We start from the raw sequence: 25902 nt of genomic DNA, 5'->3' as shown, positions 1-25902 counted from the left end.
AGTAAAAAAAAAACAAATGAAACTCTAATAAATACAACGTGGAGCAACAGGCTGCATGTACTAGAGGAATTAAGCCAATTTAAACCGTATGGGCAGTACTCCACTTTCAGATGTGCTCAGCTTCCAAGGGTTTCAATGGCAGTTGGAAGCATGCATCAAAGGGCAGCGTCTGGCTCAGAGAACCCACGCTGGATTTGATAGCATATGTTTATGACCTTGTAATCCTAGAGCATCTAAAACAGTAAGAACTTAAAATAGCTGCCGTAGTTGCTGTTGATAAAAGCTCGTGGGCTCCCTGGCTGTAGGGCCAAGTTTGGTGCTGGCGTGACACGAGGAAGTCTGTTGACAGCTGATAGCAGTGGAGTTGTGCTTGATTACATCACAGTGAATTTGGCGCGTGGAGCCTCACCACAAGTCTGAGGAGAAAAGCGTCGGTTCCTTATCCAAAGGTAAAATGGAGACTTGCACACTGCCAGTCCACAGAGATTTCTCTGGGCCTTGCATAATCCCTTGCTTTAAATGAATATTCTCTCCTCAGCTCCACTTGGCATCCCTGCACCCTCCTGGGCCTTTATGCTGCAAGGCTCAGAGAGATCTCACTGTACTGTACTCTAAGTCACTCCTCAAAGTATCATGGAAAATGAGGTGATTTTTACATTAATTTCAGCTGCTGCAAAAACCATCCCAAACCTGTGTGCTTTGTATTAAATTACTAAATCAAGAGGTTTTCAGGAAGAGTAATTAAAACAAATTAATGGAAGGCAGCAGAAAAGTAGGTTCCCCTGCTGAAACTGTGGTATGCAAACTAGTAACCTCAGTCACATTTTTGTGGTTCCTCTGTAAGCACCTAAGTGTGTAATAGTGGTTTGTCATGGAAGTTTTTCGATGGAAATTCTTAGAAAGCGTGGTCGTGTTACTTAATACATTTTCTCTCCCATTACGTACAGCTTGATGTGATGCATATGTTCTTACATCCTCCTTTTAGTAGTGCTCTTCATCTGCAGTAAATCTTCTCAGTACTGGGAAGGAAATGAAAAAGGTGCTCTTGGAGCAAGGGTTACTCCCTGGTGTTTTCTGCTCATAGGGGACAGGAGGCAGGAACATGGAGCCAGCTGGCTTGGAAGGACTTGTTTTTACTGTGCTCACTGTTGGGCTCAGTGTGGAAAAAAAGCTTTCTGCCTAGGAACCCTTGTGTGGAAGCCCTTTGTGAACTAAATATTTCAGAGCAGAAAGATTTCCACTCGGAAGTTTTCTGTGCACCGATGTTTTCATGTCTCTAGCAATTTGGAACCAAAATGAAAAAAAAAATCAAAAGAGGTTAAGAAAAGCAACAAAGATTTTCTCCAAGGAGTGCTAGCAGTTCAAAAAATTGCCATTAAGTGTAAACAGTTGCTGAGATTGAGCCCAAATTCATCCCTGCTACAACTGCTCAGAACTCCACAGAGTTACACAAGGGATGAATTTGGTTCATTGCCCTCAGCCTTCAGTTTTAGAGGCTGTTCAACAATCTAGGGGCCTGTTATTGTCAGCATGATTTTATTACTCCTTACAGCTGCTTATGTCAGTAATTTAGAGGTGCACAGGCAGGGCGAGCGTGTGAACTTTCTGTTTTAATATAGAAAGTGGCGGATTTTTCAAAGTAATTTTTTGTACTATTCCAAGTAATAAGCATTCAAGTAGCCATTCCCATTCCTGCCATGAATCTTACACAGACGCCTGAATGTAGCTACACAGACCCTTGAAATGCGCATAGGCATTTCATCTGGCAGAGCAAAAAACATTTCAAAGAGCTTAGAAAAGGTTTGGAAAGTTCCAAGTACTGTTATCACACCAACTAATTATCACAGTGTTCATGTGAAATTTAGCTGTGCTTATTGCACACAAGATGTTATGTTAGAGAGGCAAATCCATTTTCCAAAAGCTAACGTATGGGGCAGTAATTGGGCCACAGACAAAACATAGGATGTCTGTTGTTGCTTTATACTTATCTGTTTTCATAGAATCAGAGAATCACAAGGTTGGAACGGACCTGCAGCCACCTGAATCTGTAGTACTTATGTAGGATGGTAAATTTACTGCACCTTAACCTCAGATTGAGACAGTTGGGCTAGCAACCATTTCTGTAGAGTACACTGGAAGAGGAATGTTCCAAGGAATGTGAGTTACAGGTCATTCAGAAGACAGTGAGCCTCTTTCCTGGCTTTGTAAATCAAGTTGCACTGAGTCCTTGATTACAAAGCAGATGCAAACTTGTTCAATCACCAAAGTGGGCACCCTCCTTGCATGATGCTATGTATCCTTCCATAGCTGTAGGATTAGTGTACTTACTTGTTTGTATTTATTATCTTCTATTCTGAAGGCATGCTTAGGCAGCAAAGGAATCTTTACAACCCGTTAGAGTTTGGGTCACCTAGAGGCATGAAGGTAGTTGCTTTGGACTTTGCCACCTCCGGGATGGGTACGGTAATGGACTAGTGGCAGGATTATGTGATTACTTCTCTGTATTTCTCTTCCTATGTCTTTAGAGCACGCATCACAAAGGCATTGATTTTGGCAACTTCAACTGAGTAAGAACTCATCCATAATTTCTGACAATTGTGGGGTTGTCCAAAATGCCAAAATTACTTTCTCATCACCATGTCCAGCTTCTTTTGCAACCAATGTCTGGACTCCACGTCAACGTAGTACTATTGAGGGTTTATTATCTTTTCCCTGCATCCTGCTGCTGTGTTTCAGCAAAACAGAGCTCAAGGATGCAGGCCAGAAGTATCCCACAGCCTTCTCCAGCTGAGCAATGGAAGGAACTGTGTCCTGGAGCACCGTGCTGCCTCTGTACCTTCAGTCCTAAATAGTTGGTCTGGTAGCTCCTGTGTGGATGAATGGATGGATGAATGGATGGCCAGACCTGGCTATTCTTAAGGAGCTAGACTTGAAGCATCTCCAGAGCAAGGGTGACATAGCTGACAACAATAATCATTTCCCTCAGGTGAAATGATTCACTAGTTTTAAAGTGTTGAAACCATTAATACGTGAGTGAGCCTCTTAAAACTTTGGGACAACAGGCCTTATTCTGAAAAAGCTTTGAGAAAATTACATTGATTCCACTACCATTAGCCCTGCTGCTCGAATGAGTGAAGGTTTGTTGGCCGGGCTTCCCATTTTTGTTAGCTATACTTTATTGCTGTAATTACACCCAGCGGCTTATCTAATAGACTCATGTTCTCATAAGGAAATTAATACAATTAATATTACTTTTAGCAAGAGTGAAATGGAAAGTAAAATTGAATTGAATTTGACCAAGCTCTTCTTTTTTTATTTCCTAGTATCTGAATTACAGGAAGAAGGAATGAATGCCATTAACTTACCTCTCAGTCCGATTCCATTCGAACTAGACCCTGAGGACACTATGCTAGGTAATTCACAACGATTTTACATCTCGACGTAAAAGCTTAATGTAAAATAAAGTGTCGTGCCTATAATTGTTTCTGATGTCTACCTTTTAAACCTTCCAGAGGAAAATGAAGTCCGAACGATGGTCGATCCAAATTCAAGAAATGACCCAAAATTACAAGAACTAATGAAGGTAATAAAAAGCATGCAAACACTTTTAAGAAAATGAAACTGTTTTTAATGCTATCCCTGCCTCTTTCATATGAAAGCTTCAGAGCTCTGTTTATGTATTAATTAAACAAAACCACATGGTGCATACGTCCCAGTGAACCAGACAGGTTAATTTTTGCTATAGGTGTGGCACAGTAACACTTTGGATTAAACTCTCGAGTCTTGATTCTTGGTCCTACTCACCCTCTCAGTGTAAAATCATACTGACTTTCCTCATAGTCTTTGTAATTTCTGGGATAAGAATTTCAGCAGGAGGCTTCATTAGAATCAACTTCAACGCTTTTTAATTAATGACAAAAATGTTAAGATACTACTGAAATTAAATGATAGATTTCACTTCAGAAAGCAATGTGTGAGTTGTCTGTCTAGACCTTGTGGTGCATTGACTCAGTCACCTTAGAAGTGCTTCCTGAATCCTTCCTATTTTCATCTGGTAGTATTTCAGACTGATTGTACTTGAAATTCAAGCATTGCAGCTTTGGTATTCTTTCTGCTCAGTATTTTCAACATTGTACAAAATGACATGTGTTTTAAATTGCAAATGAATAGTGTATAATTCTGCCAAATTTGTGTTTCCCATATAGGTATTAATTGACTGGATTAATGATGTGTTGGTAGGAGAGAGGATTATTGTGAAAGACTTGGCTGAAGACCTGTATGATGGACAAGTACTGCAGAAATTATTTGGTAAGAAAAAATTTATGTGCACGTGTTGGGTCACTTTGTCAGTAAGTGGTTCACTTGTTCCTACTTAGGAGCCTTGGTGTCATCTTACATTTATGCCACTAAGTGATATAAAAATAGCTCTGTATTATGAGACCCTTGAGCAATAGCCTGCATGCACAGTCCTCATAGCTACAGTGCAATGTATGGTGCTCTGTAGTTGATGAGAACAGCATAAAGTCTACCTGGGGTGCTAGAGGGTGCTGGGTTTCTTGTCTTGGCAGCAGAATTCACTCCAATTGAATTTATTATCTGCATATGTGCTGTACAAACTTAACAGTGTTAGAAGTGGAAAGTAAGTGTAAAAGCAAGGGTATTTTCAGTACAATGGTGGATGTTTTTAATCTGGGCTTGTTCCATACTGTAGTTCAGTCACATCTTGGAGTTCCTCTGGAAAGCTGGAATTTCTTTCTGATTTGATGTCTGGCTCTTAACATTACTGAGGTAATGATACCCGGTAGACTGCAAACTGAACTTCAGCTGAGAAACAGATAGAGAAAAGAAACTGCTAATACAGAGCTGGCATGTGCTTTTTTAACTGTTGGCTTGAAAGCCACTTTCTTAGTTATTACAGCTCATAAAATCTCCAGTAAATTTCTTTTCAGTATCTTAAATGAATCCTGAAACATTATGTGAGCACTTCTAATAAAGACTACACAGACTATTCCCTTCTTTGAATGGTTAAGCTATTGAATATATTGTGGTGGAATGGATATGACCTAGATTAAACAACTTGATTCTTATGGGCAGGCCTCCAGTGACTTCACCCAAACCCCCAAAAATGCAAATCAGATGCAGTCTAAACATGTGTCCAGTGATCTGGCATTTATTGATTTCAGTGGAATCTTTTCCATTATCCTCGGTTCCTTGTGGATTGAGTCTGTGCTAACTAAGATTCTGATCTTGTGAGACTGTGCTTAGACTGATTTCTGTTGAGGCATGAGAAACTCGTGGAGACAGCAACTTTTCAGGCAGAATTCATAGGCTGGCAGATTCACTTTATTTGGGAAGATACACGATTGACTCCAGCTGAGAGCAAGACCAGCTTTTACCAAACTTGATAATATATTCTTTTGCAGAAGAAAATTGATAGGTGATCAAATATTTTGTCTCCGATGTTGTTATAAGGAAGCTTTTATTGCTAAATTTTCTTCACTTCATAATTAATGTTGTGAGGTTCCTGGCAGTTTGACAGAACATTAGCATTATCTTTTATAGCAATTATAATGGAGGTTGTTTCTCTTCCCGTGTCTCTGTTAAATCCGTGGGGCAGCGTGCTGGTCCTCCTGAGACAGGACAAACATCACATACATTTTTTCTTCTCTGTGTATATAAGAGTTATGCATTTCCTCATTGCGCATCTGTCTTCAGTTAATTTTATGCTCACACTTTCTACAGTTTAACAGAGACGCTACTTTTCAGTTGATCTATCTAAACCGTTGTACACTACTGTGTGGATCCAGTTCACGCCAGGCTTTTGTCCAGACTTAAACTGATCTTGATTAAATCTGTTCAAAGCAAACTATGCTGAGTTGATATAAGCCAAGCAATCTGCGCTGATAATTTACAAATCAAGTCATAAAATAATTCAAAATCTACTGCAAATTTTGAATCCAAAAGGGCTGTGATTTCACAGAAATAAATTGCCCAATGTTTTTGTTGCTTCCATGCCTCCAGAAGTACTTGCTCACGTTTATTGGGTGCATCTTCCACCTCAGTGAATACAGTGCCATTTCACTTCTATTGCATCTGGGCCAGGAAAAATTTTAAATCTCCTGAATCTGAGGGAGAAACCTTGAGGTTTGGACTGATTAAACTAATCTTGAAGTTTGTGTATATCACTCCTGGGCGTGCTGGTCTGCTGTACAAGCCAGTTAGATGTGGATTACTCTCTATCCAGTAGCAATTGAAGTAAAAGGTTTTACCTCTCAATCTGATGGGATTTGCAACAAATTCTTACTAGCCTGTACTGTGGCTACCTTTACAGGTTCAGAAAGGCAGAGGAGAGTGGTTCTGTACACAAAAGCAAATGATTTTAAAACTAGGAAGTCTGATACCTGTTGAACATTCATCTGGCTGCATGCGATGTGGAATTCATTGGCTCTTTTTTCTTCATTTCAGAGAAGCTTGAATGTGAGAAGCTGAATGTTGCTGAAGTTACTCAGTCTGAAATTGCCCAGAAACAGAAGCTACAGACAGTGCTTGAGAAGATCAATGAAACGCTTAAGCTCCCGCCAAGAAGCATTAAGTGGAATGTTGACTGTAAGTTGTTTGTTTTCTGTGCTGTTCCCATTAGTTGACAGCTGAGAGTTTATAGCTGCTATCTGGAATTCTTAAATACCTAATGCTAAGGGAAAGCTGAGACCTGGTATTTATGGTAGGAGCTGTTCTTCAGTAGGAGGTAAAGGAAAGGGTATGTACATGCCGTACAGTCTGCTCTCTTTCCTTCTGCACGGCCTCCAGTTTAAACTTTCTTTTAAGGGAAATACCGTATTTCTGCTCTTAGGTCCACCTGCTTACCACCTTAAGTTTTCTGTTACTAACTTGGTTTCTTGAAAGGGATAGGTAAGTGCATAAGTGCTGAGGAAGAGGTAGATCCAGACACTGCATTTGTGTAAGATGTACAGCTTATATATTAATATTTTTGGTTGTTTAGGACAAAATGTGAGCTACTGCTTTGATGACAGAACTCTCTTCAATATTAGTGCTATACCCTTCCTGTTCTATTGTAATTTAAATGAACTTAGAAGTATCTACATAGAAATGACCAACACAATGAATATGTGTTGCAGAAAGCAGGCTATCAGCAGTGTTAGAAAATTAAGCCCCTTAATTAAGTTTTCACCCTAGTGAACACCTGGATCAGCGTGTAGCAGTATGCCTGTTTTCTGTACCTGTCTTGAGCTGAACAGTTCTATGTCACATATTCTAATCATTACCACTCTATGAGAGGGAAAGAAAGGGCTCCAGGAGGAAGAGTGAACATTTGACATCACTGACTTTCCCCTTTGTGTCTTCCCACTTCGTTTCCTGTCGTCTTCTCTCTCCAGCCTTTCTCTCTGGTTTGGAGCTTTTTGGATTTTCTGTTATACAGCTGGATACAGGGTGTTTGGAACAGCCCGCTGATATAACTTCTAGTTTTAAACTAACATTTTACATGTGTTTTAGAGCTGAAGATAGACTGCAGCAGCTGTAGCCAGCTGTAGCACACATCAATGCTAGGCAAACAGGCATCTTGTAGAATTCTGCTAACGCACTTCATCCCCTACCATTGGCAACCCTGCAGAATTTGACAGTGATATCACATTTTATATGTATGGTAGGTGGTGAAATCTCTGCTGCACAGTTGAGGCTTATGCTGAATGATAATGAATAATATGTGAATGAATCTGATCTTGCCTTACAATTAAGTAAGGTAGTAGTTATTGGTTAGTTCTTACATAAAATAGTTAAGTTCACCATACTGTAGCTATCAAAAGTTGTTTTGGAATACTACTCTATGGAAGACTATAGGTGCAAAAAAAAAAAAAAAAAGGAGTGTGAAAGAGTAATAAGAATTAAGATTCATTTTGATGTTGGTGGTTTGATACTTGATTAAAAATTTCCTACAGTACAGCTTTTGATATCTTGTAAGTCATATTATTGTTAACTACCCATATGAAACTTGCTGTGAAAAAGCTTCAATAACAAGAACTGTAACAACTTCACGAGGAATGTTTGAGTCATTGAGTTTAGTAAGTTATTGCTTAGGGCTTCTGCCAAAACAGGCTCGTTTATTATCCTGCAGACTTTGTGACACTTAAAAATGAATAAGAGCATGTTACAAATACAAAAATATCTTTCTGATAGTCCATAAATCCTAATTGAAGTAAAGGGAATAAAAGGAAAGGCAAGGAGAATGCATAGACATCACTGAAGCTGTTGTACATGAAATCTGAATTTTGGATTAGCTTTAGATTTCCATCTACACTAGTCTATGGAATCCAGACATGTTGCAAAAACTGATGCTTTGGTGCTGACAAATATTACTGACTGGGTTGGGTTCACATGAATTCTTGAACAGAAGAAAATTGAAGGAGAGTTTCCTTAAAAGTGCCTCTGGCTTCAGGTGGGAAGAGGAGAAGAGTCCCATAATCCCTACATCCTAAAGAGTAAAGATGCATGCTCTAGTAACGCTGCAGTTTGTAACTTGTGCTTTTAATATCTATTTCAGCTGTTCATGCTAAAAGTCTCGTAGCGATACTTCATCTTCTGGTTGCATTATCGCAGTACTTCCGAGCACCAATCAGACTTCCAGATCATGTGTCCATTCAGGTTGTTGTTGTGCAGGTAAGAGAGGTGTTAAGCAGCTCCTCACAGTGTTGGGAAATTGAGTGAGGGGTTTTTCCTTCGAAAAAGACATCCAGAGTTTCTGTTTGTGCATGCATGTGTATGTCTCTTTGGCTGACAAGAATCACACGTGCATCTTCCCTGCTGACATTGCTTCAACCACAGAAAGGCAGAAGTGCTTTCCCAGATTGAATTGTGGCTCAAGAATGTCATATTGTGATTGTGAAGTGGCCAGGCTCTGACATTAAAAATACATGAAGCATTATTATTGTTGGAATGCATTTACTTATCACCCAATATGATCTCTTGAATTTCTGTTTTTCCCATTTTTTGACGATATTCTCACTTCTGTAGAGATTCAAATCATTCTTGGCGCTGAATGATGAATTGTCAGTTTATTACATTTAGATTCATCTGAGGTGACTAAATATTCTTTTTCAGCACTGTGCGTGCTAATTTAGTCTGATTACAGTGTTGGCTTTCTTATAAGCGTGCAAAAAAACCCCATCAACTAAATCTTTTGTGTCAGTCTCCTTATTAGAGCTGCATCCACCCAAACTCCTGTTATTCTGTTTACCATTCTGGTTTCAGTTGGGCTTGTGCTTGCTCCATCTTCTTTGGCCTCTTCCCATTTTATTTGCTTTTCTTTTCTTCCAGCTAACTTTGTCTTTTCACACCATAACTGTCACTATTTGTGTTCTAATGTAATACTGAACTATCAGCTGCAATGCGCCATTTCTCAAGTATTGCTTTCTGAAAATAGGTGTCAAATTTGAGAAAGTAACTCCTCTTGTTTTCAGGGTTCACATCAGACAGATTTTGTAATTTAGGGGGGAATCTGAAGGAGAATTTCTGGTAGATGCATCAGCGATGTATTCACCGACTGTCACATTCTCCTTGGTGGGTTTCTTCTCTGTGGATGACAAAGAAGCCCAGGAAACGCGCAGTTATGCATCCAAGGCTTCAGAGGAACATCATTCTCAAACATTTTCCTTTAGATTATAAACATACTTGTCATCCTGGTTTATCTCAGAGCTCTAGTAAAAACAAGTTAAGAAAGGAAAGGTGTAGCAGCCGTAGCATCTTTGCGATAAGAAACTAAAAAAGAAGAACACTGTCCTTAAATAGAGAACCAGATCTTGCATTCTGCTGTCACTCCGTATGTCCAGACCAAACTCCCATTGAAATCGATGGACATAATTCTCCTCTTGTTTAATAGGCTAATGTAGTTCAACAGCAAATCCACTGAAGTCAGTGGAGATAAACCAATTTAAAAACAATAAGTAGTGGGAGAATCTGGCTGAGTGCTTTGCCTCTTAGCTACACAGCTGTAGCTCAGGCGCCAGCAGATTGCAGAGAGAGCAGTTGCACCAAAAATAACTTCCAAGTTACGTAGCTGAAGATTTCACCCTTCAGACCCAGTCCTTGATGAAAACCAATCAGCGGAACTCCAAGGATATGTTGATTCCTATTAACAGAGGGTGGGGGCCAGTATTCTTACTGTAATTGTTTGAGACATTTTTCATTTCTGTTTTATGGAGGCTGTTTTTTATTTTTATTTTTTAAATCCACCTTTCGTATCCTTTGGGATTGGTTCTGTATTGTTCATCACCATGTATGCTTTGAACCTAATGAAAATTTTAATCAGCAATCAGCAGAATGTAAAGCATAATTTGATGTTCAGACTTGCATGCCTGATGTTCTAAACCCTCATACATTCTGTAAAGTAAGGTCATGCCTAGGGAAGCTCAGCAGACTCTGTTAGCTGGTTTTAAATTCTACTGTATACAGTTGATAAAGGGAGTGGGAAGAAAAAAGGAAGACTGCCTTAATTCACTTATTATTTCGTTAGGTTTAGAAACACACCAAATGTAAGGGTTGTGTTGGCTGGATGTAGCTTACTGAAATAGAAAGGTATTTCTGACACAAAAACTCTGCTCACGTCCAACAGGTAATCAGCACAGTTCTTGCGAAAGCTTCTGTTTCCTTTGGCTGTTCTTTAAAAAAACTGTTAGCAATGAGAGTGCTATGAAATATGTGTGCTAAGCTGGTTTGTGAAAAACTGGGACTTGGATCTTTTGTAGCTATTTTGTTATATTGCTTTCCTTTCCTTCTAGACTGATAGAATGAATAACTCTGAACAAAGCCCAGGCTTTGTTTGGTCTTGTCTACTGAAACAACTGAGAGAATTTGTGGAGAGCTGGATCTTTCTTTCATTTTAACTTTTTTTAGTTAATTAGTGATGCCATCCTCAAATGATCAAATGAGAGATTATGTGAGTCAGAGAGTGTAAGAATGTGTTTGCAGAGCAGTCAAGGGCAACAAAACAGCTAGCCATCACTTATAGAACACTGATTATGCACAGCTGATGCAAATACAGGAGGGACCCTTTCCATTTCTAGACACCCTACCTAGCTTTCAGGTGTTTTTTGTTTGTTTGCTCTACGTTCAGCTACCAAATTTGGACAATATGTAAGTAGGAAGAACTTGGCCTTCAGTGGAGTCTTTCAGCTGGAAGGGAGCAAAATGCTAAGCCTATCCAAATAAAGTTTTTCAAGTATCCAGCAGGTGCATCTCAGATTTGGGCAACCTGGAAACTCCATTAATGTTAGTAATTTTTCTTAATTTTTTTATTTTTTTTTTCAACAATAGAATTGAAATGCAGAATTCCTATTCATATTAACACTAGTTGTCTAATGAAATATGTTTTCTATTAACATTTAAGAAGGTTTTAGGTCATGTTGCACATTTGCAGAGGGAAAGCAAAGTATTAGAAGCCATTTTCTTCCTTATATAAGCAGACTGGGCACTGAGAAGTACAGTTTCCATTGCTGTGGCACTCAGTCACAGGAGAGTAGAGTGGTAGGGCTTTTGCTCCAAAATGCATCATTACCACGTCAGAATCATCATCAGGAGGAAACAGAAAATTTCCTTTCACCCTGCAGCAAAGGAAAAAATACACAAACTGGAGTGTAATTCTAATTTGAGCTAAATCATAACTTTGAGTTCAAGTGCTTATTGTCTGCACAACCTGGAAGTGAATATAGTCCTAAATGATGCAGTTTTTCCCCAGACATTCAAGATATACTATGGAAGGGATCCCAGCTGCTGATCTATGGCTCTTCTTTCAGTCTTTAATACACTGGATTTATTAACAGAGCTTGAAAAAATGTGAAGGAAACCCCCTGAAATTTTATCACCTACCTAGAGGAACAATTCAGGTTATTCCAAGTAGCAGCCTGAAGTGACCGAGAGGGTGCTATGTGTGGCTTTCTTGCAAGCCTGGCCAAATCTTCAGCATGTCATTCACCCGGGGCTGCCTCTGGTTGGGACATGTGTTATCTTTTCCAAAGCAGGGAAGAGCAATAGCTCCAGTTTACATGCCATGAAGGATTTTTCCAAATTGTTCTTTTCCTTTTTTCCACATGGTAGACAAGTCTGGGACCAGCATAAATTTATTTTTCTTATTTCCTTGTATGGCAAGGAGTGAAGAATCATGAATAATTGCCTAATGTCTAGACTTTACATGCAGTCGTCGGCAATTGCCTGGCTTTTCTTTCTGTATTGCAAAATTTTGCTAATTTCAGTGAATAGAATTAGCAGAAAGAACACAAAGAGAAGCAAAACATATGCGTGGTATGTATGCCACTACCAGATGACTGTAGTCAGCATCCTGGAAACACTGTGAAATTTTTTCAACTACTTCTTTTTCCAACTGACTCAAATTGCTACCATTTGAGCTGGCTTCTGCCATTTTGTGCACAGCTTCTAGACACAGGGTTCTAAACACCACATATAAAGAGCTTCTTGCATCAGAAGAGCATTGGAGCGAAGGCATATGTTATTACCGTGATGACTAGGGTCTGGACCATGCTGTAAGTGGATTATTTCCATAATACATTCACAGAATCACAGAATCACCAAGGTTGGAAAAGACCTACAAGATCATCCAGTCCAACCATCCACCCATCACCAATAGTGCTCACTAAACCATGTCCCTCAGCACAATGTCCAAACATTCCTTGAGCACTGTGGTCAATGGCTCTACCACCTCCCTGGGTAGCCCGTTCCACTGCCTGACCACTCTTTCAGAGAAGTAGTATTTCGTAACGTCCAGCCTGAACCTCCCCTGGTGCAGCTTGAAGCCATTTCCTCTGGTCCTATCACCAGTTACACAAGAGAAGAGGCCGATCCCCCCAGCTCATTACAACCTCGCTTCAGATAGTTTTAGAGAGCAATAATGTCTCCCCCGAGCCTCCTATTCTCCAGACTGAACAATCCCAGCTCCCTCAGCCGCTCCTCATAAGGCCTGTGCTCCAGATTATCCTCCATTTTGGATAAATAATCCATAAATAGATTATCCTCCATTTTGGTTTTCCATCACAAGCAAATAGAGGCTTTTGTGTGGAGAGAAGTCAGGAAAGGAAATACCAAGGTGGAAAAAAGAAGTGCATGAGCAGGGCAGAAAGAACAGGTAGCTTAAGACCAAGATTTTGCCAAAGATGAAGCATGGGCATCATCTGCCAACGTATTCATTGAAATATAAGGTTTAATTCAACTCACTAAGATATAAATCTACTAAAGTACTTACATATGCGTTTAAGTGTTTCAAATATGTCGCTGAATTGGGGCCTTTAAAAGAAAAGTGAGTTAAGAACAATGAAGAAAAGAAATACTTCCTTCTACAGGTGGAGTTTCAAGTTTCTTGTTACTGTACAAGAGAGTTTTCTGAAATACTTCCAAGGTGAAATAATACATTACTGGAAGTTTGCTTAAAAAAAAAAAAAAACACAACAGTTCTTATTTTGTAGATTTCTTACCTGATGGTGCTTGTAGATCACAACTACGTTTTTACTGTACCCTGAGCGTTAAGATGTCCTTCTTCATTTCTTCCAGAAACGAGAAGGAATCCTCCAGTCTCGACAAATCCAAGAGGAAATAACTGGTAACACTGAGTATGTCAACACCGCTTTTGCCAGCAGTTCAGTAATTGAACACAGATGCGTCTCAGAAATTCAAGCATTTGCTGATATTTAGATTTTGGTACTGGGGTCCAGGGAAGATGATGCATCAGCCAGTAATTGTATTTTAGCCTTTGCAAGAGCTGTAAGCATGCATCTAAAAATACAAAAGGGTGTGGAAATACAGGGCTGGGGAACTAAAACCAGGAGACCAAGATAATAGAGGAGAGTGAAGACATTCAAAAACTCTCTGTTTTCTAATTATTGTTATTTACTTCTATAGTAATTGTATTTCTTACTTATTGTATTCAAAAGGCCTTCAAACATGCAAATATGCCTCATTCTTTTATATTGATATTCATTTGATAAAGGAGAACTAGATTCTTTGGAATGCAATATGACTTTTATTTTCTGAGCTGTTTGGACTTTAGGAATGTGAAAAATGATAGTGGTAGTCTCTGTATGTGTCATCTCACCAGGCAATTCATAGCAGAAAAGTTATTCCAAACCAATAGAAAATACTAAAAGAATATCCTAGTTCCTAATAGATTGGAGAGAATTCAGACTAATGACTTTTTATTAAATGTTATAGATTTATTTATGTGCAATATTTATGTGAGAGAGCAACTGGAGCAAAAAGCCGTAGTTATTAAGAATGTAGTCCAAGCATTGTCCTGGCTGGAACTGTATTGCAGGTGTTGTGATAAATGAATTTAAGGCAAAGCCTTTCACAAAATCAACATGAAAATGTCATCTTTACTGAGGCAGCGTAGGTTGATTTGGTGGTTTAGGAAATCTGAGAACTGGCCTTCCTATGAGACTTCTGTGAATCCAGGAGATATTATGCTGATTTACTCCAGACTAATCCAAAGTCTCAGCTGGAATAACTTGATGAGGATTTTCTTAATCCTATGAATTTCCTCCAGTTTTCACCAAGCTAAAGATCTGACCACATACACTGTTTTATTTTGCAGCACAGTGTCTGCAAGTGGACTATCTATTTAACTGTTCTGTTTTGTTTTGTTTTGTTTTCCATAGGGCATTTTCAGGAAGGCATGGTAAGTTCATTTCATTGTTATCTTCTTAAGTCATCCAAAGAGTACATCGGATCTGGAATGAGTGGTCACTTTGATTAATCTGTGAGGATTTAGAGGATTTCTAGTTGCCCTGGCAAATATATGAATATAGATGCCACAGGATGTTCTGACAGTTGACAAAGGGAGAAAAGCATTAAAATCAGTGTGACCATCTTTAAAACACATTTCAGTACTTCTCATCTCATGCTAGTCTGCAGATGGTTTATGGTTTAGCCTCCAGAACATTATTGAAATAGTATTAATGATCATAAGCTCCCAGCATAATATGAAATGATATCTTATGGTAAACTCACTGGTGAACATGTTGGCATTCTTGTATCCATTACCTGCTTACACTTTAATAACTTAGGGTCATTCTTCAGCATGTTTCTGTGCCGGTAATTTTGATGGTTAGTACTGAGACTGGTCAAATGCCTGGCCAGCACAACGCAGCCATCTGAGGAGCTTAGGTGGACGCCCACCAAGAATTCAGCATTTATTTCCTATATTGTTTCAGTTGTTGCCTTACTGCTAAGTTAAAGACTGGAGGCATGACATTTTCCCATGATATCTGAGAGCAGCCTTACTTCCCATAACGTCTGCCTTCCACAAATGCTCTTGGATGTACTCAGCAGTTTTTTAATTGAGGAATATCAGTGTAACTTTTTTTTGTGTCATTCTCTATCACTCATGTGGTTGTCCAAATGGCAATTGCTCTTTTTCTTTTCTTTTTTTTCTCCTTCAGAAAGTAACCACAGTACTGCTGCAGTCATTTTACTTTATGTTGCCCGTCCTGGTAATTGTGTCCTAAACTGCATATCAGAATGGTCCAAAAACATGTATGCAAAAGATTACAGCTGCGTAGTTGTAAGCTTGTTGAGGTGGTTAGTAACACAGTGTAGCGGTCAGCTGAGCGATATATGCATATTGTGGCCTCTGAGGAAAATTTTCCTCTGTAGTAACTCCAGATGTAAAGTCATATTCTTCTGAACAAAATAAGTTGGTTACTTTAGCTCCCTGCATCTGGCTGTGTAAAGTTCAATGCATAAATATTCTACTCTTTGCTCATTTTTGAGAAACAAGGTTATTAAGTAGTCCAAGTTGTACTTGAAAATAGTGCTTTCTCTAAATAATAGAGAATAAGTTACAAGCAGCCTGAAGCAAGAGAGAAATATGCAAAATCTATAGTACTTGGAATACAAAGGGGCTATACTGAGACATTTGATTGAGTCCGTTGTCTTAAACAAGTGTGTGCTTAATCAAGTGTTTATCCTGTATTTGGACAAGCGCTTCTAAGTATATTAACATCTCTGAATGTTTTTCAGAAAGAGATGCATTTGACACACTGTTTGACCATGCTCCAGACAAGCTCAACGTAGTAAAGAAGGTTGGAACGATTCTATTTTAATAAGTACAACATGTGTCTACATGCTTGTGTGTATATATGTAGTGTGTATGTATGTATATAACATAAAATAGACATCATTTGCATGCATTAAATACAATTGAACTTCATGCTGAAAACAAAAATAGAAATTTGTTATTATAATGTTTCTTTTTGATAGTAGTTAGCAACATTAATTTAACTTTGGAACACACACAAAAAAAAGAGATTTCTCAAAGTTTCCATCAAAAAGAAGTTCTCACTAAGTGTGTGTTGATTAAAACCAAGCTGGGTTGGTTGAGTTTACTGATGCCAAAAAGGTATGTAGTTTACAACTGCCAGTAGCTTGACCTGGAGGATTTGGGCTCCTGTCAGATTTGAGTGAAGTCCAGTTACCCAGTTCCCTACAATCTGCCACAAGATAACTATTTTGAAGCTGTTGTACTGTAACAGTGAATTTTTTATTCAGATACATCATGTTTATTTTATTTCAATTTATCATTCTTTTGATTATTTTTGTTTTTAAATCTCGTAATTCAGTTTTAAAGCCTAAAAAGACAATAATTTAATAATAATTGTACTGCAGTCTCCTTGCTCTTGCCAGTTCTATTCTGAGTGCAGTATGTGCTCTGTGTCTGGAACAGGTGCTCGACTGAATAGACCTTCACTAAACTGTTTTCACATTTCAGACTCTCATCACATTTGTGAACAAGCATCTCAACAAATTGAATTTGGAGGTCACTGAACTGGAGACCCAGGTAGGATTTGGTAGCTTTTGTTGGAGGAGAGGGTCACTTGCGCTGTGCAATGCACTGTGCCCTCAGCTTTATACAGAAATATAACTGAATTGTTATTGATTGGGCTCTGAGGTGTTTTTTCAGTGGGAAGCCCTTCAGTTTTAAATATATTCGTATGAGGAAAACCCTCACCAATTAAGCAGAGAAATCATAAGGGCAGCAACAGTTTTGTACTTTAATTAGCATAAAAATTAGTTAGCAGATGCTACCTCTTGGGTGCTGCTAAGTGCTTTTAGAAGAACCTGTGCCTGTTTTGATCAGAAGAGGCTCTGTCTGCTCGGTTTGATACAGTTTCAAGATGAACAGTTGTTTCCTGCCTACCTTTACACTAGCAAGTAATCTCATGGGATTACAATGGCTCTATTCAGTGAGATGCATTCTTGAGACAGAAGCTGCTTGAGTGTATAGGCAGCTGTACAGTTGAGCTGCAGGCTTGATTGCGCCACAGAAATAATGTAGTGCATGGTCTTCTTTTCCTGTTCTCAGATGCTAAATTGGCTAGAAAGTAGCTAAAAGAAAAGCTTTATTCTGTGGTATGAAAAAATCCCTATATGAACAATTGCAGCAAGAGGTCAGACAGGAAGGAGGCTACCCACACTAGAAGAAAATACTGGTGTCTTCACAGCAGGCTTTATTTAATGTCTTCATATGTGCTATTAAGAATCTCTGGTTTATCTGACTAACTTTCACTCTGATAGAGGTTTTTTAAAGCTAAAATTGAGTTTTAGATGGAAAGGATCTGTAAGGGCTTTCAGACAAGTGTTACTGTGCTTGCATATTGCATGGTTCAACTTTAGGGAAAAAAAAGAAAGGAAGTGTTATTCAAACATGCCTGGAAACACCTGAAGCATATATATCCAAAACAGTACTCCCTAAGGAAGAGGTTGTAGTTCTGTCGGTTGAACCAAAATAAGCTACCTCAGGAAGATAGAATGATAGAATCAATTAGGTGGGAAAAGACCCTTAAGATCAAAAAATGCCACCACTAAACCATGTCCCTTAGCACCACATCCTCTTAAGTACCTCCAGGGAAGCTGACTCCTCCGCTTCCCTGAGCAGCCTGTTCTAACGCCTACCTGGCCATCCTTTCTGTGTAAAAGTTCTTCCTGTTATCCTGTTGAAATCTCCCCAGTGCAGCTTGTGGGCATTTCCTTCTGACTTATCCCTGAGAAAAGAGTCTGACACCCACTTCGCTTGCAGTCTCCCTTCAGATAATAGTTTGCTTCTGGTATCTCAGAGTTTCATTATAGTAGACTTAATGCCACAGGGTTACGAGTGAGATGCCTTGAACAAAGTCTCGTGAATGCTATTTTTTTTTAGATAGAGATAAATGCATAACGTGAAAATTATCATTCTTTATTCCTTTATTTCCTTCAGCATGCTGAATTTCAGTGTAGTCTTTCAGCGAATTGCAGTCTAGGCTGCACCTTCATTGTGCTTTTCACTGCTTAGAGAATGCATGCTGTTTGATAGCTTGAAAACTGGTTCTTCTGATTTCCTGCAACTAACAGAACAGAAAACAAAGACACAGATCAAAGTCACTGACTTTGCTTTCTGCAGGAACTTGATTCTGTGCGTGTATTCAGAAAACATACTGAGAAATGTCTTTTTTACAGTTTGCAGATGGTGTGTACTTAGTCCTGCTAATGGGTCTCCTAGAAGGCTATTTTGTTCCTCTCCACAGCTTTTTCTTGACTCCTGATAGTTTTGAACAAAAGGTAATGAGATTTCCTTTTTCTCTTCAAAACAAAGCAAAACAAAACAAAAACCACCCAAGCAAACATGCGTATTGTTTTAGGGATGATACTGACTTTTCTGTATGGGTTCTGTGTTGGTAGCTGAAAACCAAAGAGAACAGGACTGAACTAGTAACCATTTCCAAGCATTCTTTTTTTTTTTTTTTAATCTCAGTGTTAGTACTTATTCAGAATAAAAGGGATAATTACATTAATGATAGAGCATCTAGCAAATATTAACTGATTTTGGCAACCATTGTGTGTTGCTGTCATTGAGCCAGCCTTAGTGTTCATTAAAATTATACACAAATTGATGACAGGACTGATTTTTTTCAGCCCAAAATCAAAGAATTTGACATTTCAAAAGTTTTGTATTTTTTGAAAGCATGACAATATATATGTACTGTGTATCATTTTAACACTGACCACTGATGTCTGTTGCTGTCTAAGCAATTCATTTATCTAAGATACACACCACATAAGGCATCGTGTTCTGATTTGTAAACTTGGGGAGTGTTTTTTCTATGTGTAATGTCGGTTCACATGCTATTTTTCCGTTACATTTATATTTCTGAAACACTGTCACCACCTGGGAAAAAAATAACAACAAAATCAAGGATTGTCTGTACTGATATATGGAGGCTTGACTTTTTTTTTGCCTTCCCATGTTATAGATCTGAAGCTTTAAATGCGTCTTCTTTTGACCTTTCTTAGTATGCTTTGTCTAGATCGTAACAACTACCTGTATCTTATCACTAGGTTCTTAATGTGTCCTTTGCATTTGAGCTAATGCAAGATGGTGGATTGGAAAAACCAAAGCCAAGACCAGAAGGTATCTATTTGATTTTTTTTTTTGTTTTTTGGACCTCCTTAAAAAATCTGAGTGAAATCCAGATCTCATAGGATTTTGTTACAGCTAAATAAAGGTTAAGATGTTAATGCATTAGAGAAAGTTGAGGCACATTTTGAAGTGCTCAGGTGACTGGAGGTGAAGGTTTTGTTGCTGACCTTAGCAAGACGAGGATTCCACTTCACTTATATAAATACAGAATTTAAATCCAGCTTTTCAGGCCTTGTATAAGACCCTTGATTCTCTGTGGTATGAGGCACTCGTATGGTTTCTGTTGTTCTTGCCATGGAGGAGCTGGATGTGCAGCTTGTGCAGCTCTTCCCAATGGTGGTAGCTGGGTGCTGCAGGTTACCTACCACCATAATTAATGTATGTGTTTTCAAGACGCAGTCTTTTCCTACCATAATATTAGATCATTATTTCCTCAGGAGTGATAGAAAATGATGCTTAGACTTCTTATATAATAAGGACACTAGAGATTATCAGAATGATAACAATCCCACACAGTGCATCAATTTCTGCTCTTTTCTGCTCTTCTTCCATCCCTCCTGACCTCCAAATTGTGCCAACAGCAGGCATGTGCAGAGTCATGTCTCAGGACTAAACTATGCTGCCTATGCATTTAATCTGCATCTACCCAGCCTACTTCATCGCTTCTCTTGATTGCTTAACAATCATGCTTAACTGCAGCAGTGGTGACTGTGTCACAAACTTCCGTGTTCAAAACAGCCAAAGAGAGAAGAGGAAAATAGTGCAATATAGAGATCCAAGCAAAACAGAGAATATCTGTGATCCCTTGTTCCCCGTGGAGGTTTAAAATTCTTACGGCATTTAATTTTGGGGGTATTTATTGCTCCAGGGGACAGCTAATTTTTCCAGTATAAATCAAGCCATAAGGATATTTCAGCATATATAAGACATTTCTTGTGCAATTATTGAAATGCTTAATATGAAACTTCCTGCCCAATGTGAATGGAAAAACACTTCTGTTTTATGTGTTGTTACATTGGGCACAATGCCCATACATAACATTTCCAGTGAGCAAAGGAGCACTGAAAAGAATTTTACCCCAAATGCATAGACTAAATAGTCTTTAAATTCCTACACTGTTTCTTTGAGGCTGAAAAGTGCTTCAGAATATGAAAAACATATTTAGTGGAAAAAAGAATGTGGCTAAATAAATGAGTATGAAAACCAATGATTTTTATGGGGTCAACAGTTTATTTGGCTTGTTTGCAATATAATTGAAAGAGTATTAAAAAGCTTTCCATGACCTTTTACTTTAAAAATGGCCAGAACATTAATCTACTGAGTCTATAACAAATTCATTTGCACTTTGAGCTTTTCAGATTACTTCTTGAAACATGTAAATCAAAGCCAAACTGCAGTTCGCTTCTTGAAAATTGTAACCAGTAAAATGTTACACACGCCAGTCAAACACAATTAGCAATGGAAGTAACTCTTCTTTCTCTGGGAGCGCTTTGCTTTTTACTATGGACCTTACTCTGGAATTCTGTTCTGGTGATGGAATCATCTGGTAATTTTGCAAAGACTTGAGAATGTGTCTCTTCATTCATTTGAAGTTCTGTGTTAGGAAATGAAAGCATTGTGCAGCTTGCTTCCAGCATGAAAGAAGGAACTTCCTGAATTATATACGAACAGTATTAGAAAGTGGAATGTGATGTTGTGGGGCAAAATGCCTTTCCTGTAGATTTTGGCTTTTTTTCTTCATTTTGTGGCAAGCGTTCTTTAATCTGATTTATTAAGAATCACAAAACTTTTTGGCCGTGATTTCATGACATTGCATAATCTCATTAAGAAATGTAGGTTTGTCTGTTCTCAACCTTTATCCACGAATGCCATTTTGCCATGTGGCTAATACATATGCTGCTCCAAAAGTAATGCCTCCTATTTATTTTCATGGAAGCTACAGCAGTTACAAAAAGCACAGTAAGACTATTGGACAGAGAAAATTCTCAGCAGCAGTACTCTGTTTTTCAGCATAGTCACCATCATTAGCTGTGCATTTTTACCAGTGACAAATAACAACCTTCATGCTGTGCTTGTAAAAGTCTGCACCAGTGGAGGTGACCCTCTGTGTCCACTGCTGAAACACACCACCCATTGCCTCACTGTGCTCTTTGGTCTCCATACACATTCAACAAGTGTCACTGAATGTCAGTGGGTGAAGTTTTTTCCCCTTCAGTGTCAGGCACCATTTTCTCAGAGTGCCCTTCTGCTGCCATCTGTCACACGATAACAGCATATAACATAATATTGGTGGAAAGGTTCAGGCTCTACTGCTGTCCCACCAACATCTACTTCTGACATTGTGGGTTGATGTAATAGCATAGGATATGTTACTTTCAGGGCAGCCCTGGTATCTTTAGCCCTTCACATCATGGTTTGGAACAACATACGTAGCTTTGATTGAATTCATTCTTCCAAGTATGACCCCTTTACCATCTGTGAGAAACATCAGCAAAGGTGAATATAATGGCAAAACTGGTAAAGTCATCTAGTGATTGCATACACAGTTTAATGGGTTTCCTTGGAAGCCTTGAAAACAGTGGGAATGTGCACACCATCAGCTTTACACCTTCATGGCTAACTCCAAGGACCAAAGTTAGGAGACTGAGTTCCTGTACAGTCAACCAAAAGAAAGGAGCCTTTCTGGTGGGCAATTCCTAAGTCTCTATTTGAGATTAAGTATCCCTTGAAGCACTAATGTAGCCTGCTGCAGTGGTACATGTCAGTTTGTTTTATAGATTTCTTGTGAAATAATATTGACTTTCTCAACAACTTCCCTTGGAAACAGCAGGTATTCATTAGCTTTTTGTACCGCATGAATCCTTTACTTTAGATGCTGAGTGTCCAAGGACTGATTCAGCCATGTACATCAGCTTACCTAAAGCATTTTCTGAAACATTTTTAAGGGGTGCTTATACACCTGGTTTCTTTAGATCCTTCAGAAATTTTAGCTTTGCATCTAATTATCTTGCCAAAATGAGGCCTGGAAATGGAAATTGCAGCCTGGTGTCCTGTAATCCTTGTGTAAGAGAAAAATTGTGTTTTTTACTGCTTGATAATTTTTTTGAGATCGATACGTTTTGGCCACAACTAACAGAAGATTTTGTCCTGTTTGTATATGTGAAAATAGGTACAATTTTTATCTTGTAGGCCTTGAAAATTTGGTTGCATTTCTATATCAGCAACTTTAGGTATTTGTAACCCTAAATAAAAGCGACTGAAGAAAATGATTTTTGAGTCAAAAGTTTAAAAATTGCTTTATTTATATTTCCACTCTTTTTTTTACTGTCTTTATGATTCTAATGTTTACAGATACGGATCTGGGCAGAAAAGGGGCATAGGAGAATGAGGACTTTTTTTCTGAAAAATGTTTTGGACTTACCAAGTTGCTAATAATCTTTTCCTTATCTTTTTTTCTAGATATTGTAAATTGTGACTTGAAATCTACACTGAGAGTACTGTATAACTTGTTTACCAGATACAGGAATGTGGAGTGAAGAATTCATTTGGAACATAAAGAAGAGTTAACAAAGAAAACATCATAACTAGTGTATTTTTCACCAATATTCCTCTGTGTCGTTATCCTAGAAGGAACAAAACCATTTATCTGAAGAATCTTTAATTGACTACTCTTGCACAACTTTTGCCATAGGGGGTTTAAAGCTAAGACTATGTAAAACTAATGCAAATTCTGAAAAAAGTATGGAGGAAGGTATTTGGATATCTGCTGGGAGAATCCATGTCTCAGTAATGACTCCATCTCTACAGTTTTATAGTAGGTGGAGCAGCAATGGAAAAAAAAAAAAAAAAAGATTTATTAACTTTAATTCAGATCAGCTGTTGAAGCCAAACATAGGAAGTTTCTGTACTAAGCAGCTACTTTCAGTCTTTATGAAATATACCTTTTCTAATCTCAGGAGAGGAAGAATGCTTTTCTGTCCATGATAAAATGATTGCATTCAAATTCTAAGAAATGTGCATATGGAGAAATAGTAAAATACTCATCTTCACATCAGAGCTGAAAAGAATAGACTTTCTCAAGTACTTAACCTACTTAATTTGTATTTTCAGTGCAGTTAGGCTTGAATTTTTTGGGTACAAACTGAAGCGGCTGCTTTTTCCTTCAGTCTTATTATAATGTGATACTCTTCTTTAAAAATGTATTACTGATCATTCCACGTAAGTACAAAGTACACTTCGCAGCTTGTTCACTTAGTTTTGTTCATGAAGGAGATCTTTTTTTATTGTTGTTTTTTTCCCCAAGTACACATTTTCAGGAAAGCACACCTGTACAATAGTTTCCCTGTAGTATTTTCATTATTAGCGTAGTGTTAGAAAGTTGGCTTAGTTTTCTTTTTCCAACTTTTCATGGTTGGAACATGGAATTGCCAAGTTATAAGTTTAGACTTATTACTAAATATAATTTAGAATCTGACCCTTTGATTGATGTTATGGTGAATGGATTTTGTTGCCTAATCTCCAGCATAAAAAATAATACTTATTTTCCAGAAACATTCCTCTAGCCCATCAGCTACAAGAATACTTCTATGTAGGTTGCTCTGGAAGTAATGTCTCCTATTTATTTCCATGGAAACTACAACCAATACAAAGAGCACAAAAACAGAATCAAAGAAACTCGGTGGTTGGAAGGGACTTTGAGAGATCATCAGGTACAACCTTGCTGCTAAAGCAGGTACTCTACAATAGGTTGCACAGGTAGGCATCCATAAGACTATTTGATAGAGAACATTCTCAGCTATAGTACACTGTTTTTCAACATAGTCATCACAATTAACTATGCATTTTTACCTGCAATGAACAAGAGCCTGCATGCTGTGCTTGTGAAAATCTGCACCAGTGGAGCTGACCCACTGTTGTATCGCAGCAGGTATGATGGTGTCATTGCTAAGAAAATGTTGCCAATGCAATTCATCTTTCATCGTCTTGAACAGATGGAAGTCAAAAGGCACTAAATCTGGGCTATATGGTAGGTGTGGTAGGCTGATCCAGCCAGTATTGGCAATGTGTTCCACAGTCTTCAGACTGGTATGGTGTCCAGAGTTGTCATGCTGCAAGAGAAAGGTTGCCAACTTCTCTGGCCTGACTCTGGATGTTCGAGCCTTGTCAGTGTTATGACATAGCTGTCAGAGCTGACTGTTTGTTTGAGTCCCAGGAAATAAGGAAGGCTCACCTCTTTCCTATCCCAAAAGACACTGCACATCACTTGACCCATGTGAACGTTTTCATGAATGGAGAATTCACATGTTGCTACTTCATGGACTGCTGTTTTGACTCTGGCTCGTAGTGGTGATATCAGATCTTGTCACTGGTAACGATGCAATCCAGGAAACTGTCACCTTCAGCCTTGTGTTGGTTCACTAGGTTCTGACAGAGTTGCATGCAGTGTTTTTTCTATTCCTCTGTGAGCATTCATAGGACATAGATGATATAAGCTTGGTGATACTCTAATGTTGCCATCATCATTTTCAATGTATTGAAGCCAGCATCCAGCTGCATACACAGTTCCCTGGTCGCAATCTTCCAGCTCTTGTCGTTGAGCTGATTGGGATGCAAGAATCAATTAGTGCCAATTGGTGCAATTTTTTCCCACATGGAAGAATTCAGTTCCCCCCCCTTTGCTTCATCCGTACTCTCATGTCAGGTGCCATTTTGTCAAACTGCCCTTCTGCTGCCATCTGTCTTACACAGCAAAATATAATGGAATATTGGAGGGAAGGTCCAACTTCTACTGCTATCCCACCACCATCATTTGCCTCTGGTGTCATGGGCCATCATAATAAAATGGGAGGCATTACTTTTGGAACAACCTTTGTAGATCAAAACTACTCGCATCTGCAAAGACAGTGCTACAGTGTAAGGTTCTTTGGTCATTTTATGTGTCTATAAAGAATACTTTTTTTTTTTTAAATCATGACCAACAATGAGCTGTTATCTGCTTGGTTTCAGTTTATCAAAGACAGAAAAGAGAAACAAGAATTGATTCTTTCCTTAGACAGCTATCAAACATCAGTTATATTTCCTTGAATGAACTCTAGAGTCTGCCTGGCACAAGTATAAATCATCAAAACTGCTGAGAAGTAAACTAATCATGTATTAAACATCTTCATGTCAGTTTTAGCTACCTTCTGAAGTATTCCAGCACACCACAGCTTCTTGGGATACTGGCTTAAAAATTAAGGAAAAAAAAATTGTGAGGTAAAAATTGTTGGAAATTTGTTTATTGTAGAAAGAAGACTTTTGCAAGTCATCCAGTTATGGCAGAACTGCTGTAGGTGAAAGGGCAGGCAAGGCAGGCAGTCTGTCAGCTCCTGAGACTGTTCATCTGAAGAAATGCAGTACTGGCAACTACAGTTACTGACGGCTGCGTGTTAATT

At 38.6% G+C, this 25902-nt stretch overlaps 1 protein-coding gene across 1 annotated transcript in view; it reads left to right on the top strand.

Moving 5' to 3' along the window:
- Positions 1-25696, top strand: part of PARVA (parvin alpha) — a 56925-nt gene extending 31229 nt beyond the window's left edge. Inside the window, exons 3-14 of the mRNA XM_072337504.1 lie at positions 3324-3413; positions 3513-3583; positions 4206-4308; positions 6466-6606; positions 8558-8673; positions 13570-13628; positions 14673-14692; positions 16036-16097; positions 16784-16852; positions 18508-18609; positions 19387-19459; positions 22928-25696. Coding sequence (XP_072193605.1) covers positions 3324-3413; positions 3513-3583; positions 4206-4308; positions 6466-6606; positions 8558-8673; positions 13570-13628; positions 14673-14692; positions 16036-16097; positions 16784-16852; positions 18508-18609; positions 19387-19459; positions 22928-23004 — 983 coding nt within the window. The 3' untranslated portion in view covers positions 23005-25696. The remainder of the gene's footprint in view (positions 1-3323; positions 3414-3512; positions 3584-4205; positions 4309-6465; positions 6607-8557; positions 8674-13569; positions 13629-14672; positions 14693-16035; positions 16098-16783; positions 16853-18507; positions 18610-19386; positions 19460-22927) is intronic.
- Positions 25697-25902: the final 206 nt, after the last annotated feature.

Source organism: Excalfactoria chinensis, chromosome 5, assembly GCF_039878825.1.
Source record: "Excalfactoria chinensis isolate bCotChi1 chromosome 5, bCotChi1.hap2, whole genome shotgun sequence".
Classification (NCBI taxonomy): Eukaryota; Metazoa; Chordata; class Aves; order Galliformes; family Phasianidae; genus Excalfactoria; species Excalfactoria chinensis.
This window is presented reverse-complemented; position numbering and strand designations above follow the sequence as displayed.